The 6,412-nt window shown below is 34.2% G+C and overlaps 1 protein-coding gene across 1 annotated transcript in view; it reads left to right on the forward strand.

Moving 5' to 3' along the window:
* The window catches only part of LOC149532529 (FAM91 carboxy-terminus protein), a 170,019-nt gene extending 165,141 nt beyond the window's left edge, over positions 1–4,878 (forward strand). The window contains exon 11 of the mRNA XM_089804375.1: positions 3,861–4,878. Coding sequence (XP_089660501.1) covers positions 3,861–4,128 — 268 coding nt within the window. The 3' untranslated portion in view covers positions 4,129–4,878. The remainder of the gene's footprint in view (positions 1–3,860) is intronic.
* The last annotated feature ends 1,534 nt before the right edge of the window (positions 4,879–6,412 follow it).

A 6,412-nucleotide genomic window follows, 5' to 3' on the forward strand; every position in this document is an offset into this window, starting at 1 on the left:
CATAAAAGTGATAATACTTGTTTTCGACAACCAATTGGATGTATGACTTATCTTTGTCCAATGCACATCCGGCAACTTATGGAGAGGTGAGACATTGTCAGGGGCTTAACCACCGACCCTCAGGCCAAATCTTATCCCCACACGATCTCTAATGAGAAAGGCCCTCCCTACCCAGAATTGACAGGGACCATCTTATCATCAGCTGAGCAACCTGATGTCTAACCATACCTCTCGACTTGACAGCATGAGATTACATTAAATGGAATCGTGCATGAGCTATTAAATAATTCATATTAAAATGATAAACATTGACATGTCACAACCGACTACTGCTTCATGTTATTGCAGACTCCTTTCTCTCACCTCATCACCCATTCCTTTGGCTACACAGTCGGGTGTGTCCCAGGTGTTCGGAATTCTCAAAGTAGACGACTCTGTCAATTATTCAATAAGATTACATGCATCCAATATCTCACAATCTGTGATTGAAAGATTTCATAATTTGATTGTTTATTTCTAATATCTATCGGTAAAAAGATTATGGATCCATACTATGTTTTTCTTGACTTCTCTTGCCATGCACAGGGCTGAATTAAAGAGATTTAATTTGTAAATTCAACAAGATGTCAAACTAGATATCATCATGTTAAATGCTAAAGATTGTTGCAAACTACTTATGCATAGAATTCGCTGATTGGGATACTTGTCACAATTGTGGCCATAAAGATTACGACCATTCTATTTATTTTACACCTCTTCACCTTTCAAGGCTTCTTTGCCAGTGAATTCCTTGGAGTTCGGACTTTATGAAATTATTATCATTTCAGCATGATTGAGTAAAGAAAAGATTTTGAAAAACATTCGAGCAAAATCAAATGCTCTCATTATTTATTCATTTTCCAAATGCTTGACTGAGATTATTTATTTTTAGTAAACAGCAGGTGAATTAATTGTCAGACCCCATGGATTTTGACTAAAATAAAGCTATGTTTAAGTGTCTATTAGCATACTTGATTCAGATGGAGAATATTTTTGCACATTATTAACTTTTACTGAGAAGGATATTAGAACACCAACTGGCATAACATTAAGGTTTACAAAAATTAATAACTCAAAACGTTTTTGGATGTCTTACATGACTTTGGATTGTATTCTTCCTCCCACAGCTGGAAGTATTTGATTCACACTATCTAGCAAAGGTTTCGTGGCTGGTTGTTGACGTGGAAATGGAAGAGAGACAAATGATACCTTGGGGCCAATACCAACTCAGAATTCCTCCTCTCAAAAATGCATGAGCAATCACATAAAACAGATGGAAGGAAAGGTTATGGGATGCAGAGATCTAAAAATTTATACAAATACGATAAAAAAGACTATTAAATGGTGGCTTGGCTCTTCGGCTACCTTTAGTTTCATGATTATAAACTAATGGAATTCCAAGATGACCATTCGAAAACTTCAAAAATTCAAATTTAAAGATAAGGAAGAGAAGTTGGAAAGATTAAGTCAATTCGAATTGCCAAATATAATTAATCATGCCAAATGTTAATCGATTAAAAGAAGGAATATTAAAAAGAAAGAATAAAGTTGGAAGATTATAATTCGAATATTATTATGTTCCGAACGTTATCATAATCTTATATTTATATATACATGTAAACATCACTTTATTAAATTATTAAATTATAATGATGCCAAATCCTTTTTATATTTAAATGCATGAATTTAAATATTTACTATAATAAATGATGAAAGATAAATTAAAATCCTTTGAGATATGTTTTATATTTTAACCCCCTTTTAAAAAAAAAAATTGTTTATTTAAATAGCTCATGTAGGTTCCACAGATGTATCCTATTTCAAGTTGCTAGGTCCTCAACCCATTTGCTCAATGATGGTGATGCTCCTACCTAATTCTTTTCTAACAATGCTTCCACTCCTTTGACGTGTTTCATACAAGGAAACTCTCTGTAATTAAATCATAAATTAATTAATCATAAATAATCATAATGGTTAACCTTCATCTCAAATCCATGAATTCGTGATTAACGATCAACTAGCATGTTATCTTCACTTGAGTCATAACAACTATCTTACCATTTCGCCAGATTATAACAAATTAAACTGCCAACTGACTTCATGAGAACCTCAACGGCTATATTTCAAATTAGGTAAAAAATTGGGATGTAACAATAATCATTAGTCAATTTGTCTAATGGAACCTTTCCCTCGTTATTTCAAATCTTCCATGTCTATTACCTCTGATAACCATACTAACTGTTATTTAAGTGAATGTATTATTATCGCTGACGGTCATAACTATTGACTTTTCTATTAGTCGTGCTGGGTGGGAGTAATTGGATTCCACTCTCTTTACAGACCGTGCTTAAGACGATAGAATCACTATTCTCTAATTCTTAACCACTGTCAGTATAGCAATCTCTATTATCCTTGTATTAATTGTCAATTTTGTATCCTTCATCCTTCTTACATATTACTTGGAGATGGATATACTTGACCGCCTTCTGATTGATGTTGAGCTGAGTCTTATGTGAAGATTCTCAAACTTTCAGTCTCTTGGCACCATCACCAAAGGTAGATGAATCATAGTGATATGCATAATGTTCTCATTGTTTAATGCTTGGCTACCTGTGTTATCATTATTACTAATTATTTCATCGCAATTCCTTCATTGAATTGTTATCTTCCTTAATGGATGTGTTTTGTTACTTTTATATGAACTACTTCTTACTCCATATGGTTGTCTATGATTATTCTATAGAAGTTAATCTTGTCTGAAACTATTCGCCATTTGCTCCTAAGTTTGAGGTTCATTGTTGTGTTTGCCACATCACACACTTCATATTCTAATTCTGCTTGAATCGGCTAATAAGATTAGTTGTTGCTTTATTAATGCTATCTTCTCAATGGCACTTGTTGATTATTTTGTGTTTAGTCCTCTATATCAAAAATCAATATTGGCTAAGTCATGACCCACTTGCTCATTGTTCTATTTCATTCATTGATCTCCTTAGTGTGTCCAATGCTGTAAATCGGGATGATCAATGTCAATATTTTAACAGTCAATTGCTTGTATTAATCATATAATTGTTATGGTTAGCCTTAAAATAAAATATAAGAGTATGATACCCTTCAACTTTTGGTATACCTCCTCAATGTTATCACGATGGCCAATTGTACTTGAACCATCAATTTTCTTTGATTTTGTCTCTCCCAAAGTCTTTGGGGAATTGGAAGACTTGGTTGCCATACTGTAAAAGATTGGGGACATTAGATATCCGCGGTGTTTACTGTGTGTTTCAGGACATTTCAAAGCAGAGGCAAGGGTAGGGGATGGTAGCCCATTGCCATATCTACATAGCATGATGCGGTTAATTTGGCATTATTTGTGTCGCATCCATAATTAGATTGATAACAAAATGGGAGAGTGAGCTTGAGTTGATGGGGGAACATTTCTGAGGTACTTGTATTCTGATACGTTTTTATATTGTCTGCTATAAAACGCTCTCAAATGATTATGTTCAATTATATTCAATGTTTATTAGGCTAGCTAGCAAATGTGATTTTTATGTAGGCCAATCAAACATTGTATCAATACTACAGCCACCTATAGGCATGCTAGTGCTTTTCACTTTCTTTTTTATGAAGCATGGATGTTAGTAGATGATATTATCTGATGTACAATTGTAATTCTGTTTATATAGAAGATTTTGCGTTGTAATTATGTTGATAAACATATCTGTATGGTATGCTTAATTTAGCTACCAATGATTGTGATACAAACACAATATATCCTTAAGGCCTTTCTAATTTGTAATTGTGCATGCTATCATTATCAGGTCATTTGCTCTCACTCCTGTATATCAACCTGGTACAAGATTGGTTGAAGAATATGCTACGACTGATCATGCAACATCTGAATCAAGGCTAGAAAGTGCTGATGATAATGACAGTATTGATGTGATTCTTCCTGGAGTAAATCTCTTGTTTGATGGTTCTTTATTGCGTCCTTTTGATATTGGCACCTGTTTGCAGGGAAGACTCCCTGTTTCTCTGATTGCAGAGGCATCTACGGCATCAGCTGTATTGCAAACAAGGACAAATTAATTTGTTAGACTTTATAAAAAATTAAAGAGTTAAGCACCTGCCTCATGAGTTTGAATGATCATCAAAGAAGAGTGATGAAGAGGATTGGTCAAACTATTGATTACCCAGCCAGAATATAACAGAAGCCGTAAAATGTTGATATCATTCATTAGCATCTACTGAGCACTATGATGTTGGCCAACATTGATGCTATATTTTTAATCATTAATCAATAATTTATGTAAAGGATAGAGGCTTGCAAGTCCTGTCCTTCAATATATGATTCTCCATTTGTATTGATTCTTTGAAGTCTTTTCTACATCATTCTATTGCTGTTGCTGGTATGCAGCAATTTTCTTTCTGGTCATGGCACTAACATGGACAAGAATTTAGGCAGACCAAGATGAACTTACGATCTGCAGCAGCAATTTTGAGTAGCATTTTATGAATTAGTTCCTGTGCTAATAACTTGGATCTTGCATTTGAGATCTTTCCATAACAAATTTTTGGGTTACCGCTGTAAAGCATTTGATGTAAGATGAATATGAAAAGAGTGCTCTCATTGAGTGAACAGGTCTCTTTAATTAGAATGAAAGCATGGAACAGAAAACTATCCACTGCTCATATTCAGTAGGATAATGTGAAGCTGTATAAAATGCATAGTTACAAGACTCGGTCTCGCCTTTGACTCAGAAAGTCAAAATTGGGCTCGGACTCGGCAAGGATTTGGAAAATCGAAAAGCCTATGAAATTCAAAGATTTTTTTTCATACATCTTTTAGTCAATTAGCATCAAATACACAATAATTGAAATAAATAGAAGCTACTTGACACACATACATAATTTTGCATAGATCACATCGGTATAAAAACAAGTTTCTGAAGGAAAAAAATTGAATAACTTAATATAAAATTAAACATAGTGTCACTGTCAATTGTCTACAATATATGAAATTCATGAAATCAAAAGTTCAAAACTTATATCAAAATATAAGGTAGAGTGTAGAAGACTAAGGCTCATAGTAGCCTATGCCCTCCTACGAATACACTTAAGATAAGTCATGTAAGTCATGGAAAACTCTAGAGACATCCTCTCTCCTTGTGTTTGAGGCTGAACCTTAGGGGCATCCTCATCATCATCCACACCCACATAATCTTCATCATTAGACTTAGATATATCACTCCTAGCCTCAGGGTCCTTATGCACAATTTTTATGTATCTAGTCAATTAACATCAAATACACAATAATTGAGATAAATAGAACTTATTTGACACACATACTCAATTTTGCATAGATCACATAAGTATAAAAACAAAATTTTTAAGCAAAAAAAATTGAATAAGTTAATATAAAGTTAAACACAGTGTCACTATCAATTGTCTACAATATACGAAATCCATGGAATCAAAAGTTCAAAACATATATCAAAATATCAGGGAGAGTGTAAAAGACTAAGGCTCATAGTAGCCTATGCCCTCTTACTAATACATCTAAGATAAGTCATGGAAAATTCTAGAACCATCTTTTCTCCTTATGTTTGAGGCTAAACCTCAGGGGCATCCTCATCATCCACACCCACATAATATTCATCATCAAACTCAAATCCATCACTCCTAGCCTCAGGGTCTTGCACTTTGTCTCTTTGCGATGTAGCCTTATCAACTACCATCGCTACTGCCTATGCCTCCCAATCCACCTAATCAATCCACTCCACGTCTTCATCACTGGAGACACGATCAACGTTCTATGTATTCCACTTTGCATGTGGATCAACAGTCTCAAATACAATCAATGATATATGAACGCCTTGGATCTGTTTATAGAGAAGGTGAGGGTTGTAGTGAACAAACTACGAAGACAAGATCATTCAATTTTTGCACAAACAATGGAAATGCAAGTTTGTAGAAGCTTCCTATAAATGCTTCCTTTAACTCCTCTCAATACGTAAGTGCAAGTTACAAAGTTGCACAAGCAATCAACAATTGATATGAGAGAGCCTACCAGTTTGTTAATTTCTTTCTCAAAACCCCAATGCTCTTCTCTTACTCTTTTCTCTCTATCACAAGCATTAGCAAAGGGTGGAATGACCCTTTTAGGTAAAATAGATGTTATACAAAGCACAAACAATTCACTTAACCCTTTATTTTATTATTTTTTGCACTTTATGAGTCATGTTGTTAGAGAGAGTCCAGAGCTTGGGACTCTGCTTGGACAAGTCTTGCTCTGACTCACAGAGTCTCAAAACTATCTTCTAAACAATGAACCAAAAGTGTTGACAGAACCATTTCTACTATTTTCCATATT

The sequence above is a fragment of the Cupressus sempervirens genome, chromosome 10 (genome assembly GCF_028749045.1).
Source record: "Cupressus sempervirens isolate cs-2001-9-10 chromosome 10, ASM2874904v1, whole genome shotgun sequence".
NCBI classification, from domain to species: Eukaryota; Viridiplantae; Streptophyta; class Pinopsida; order Cupressales; family Cupressaceae; genus Cupressus; species Cupressus sempervirens.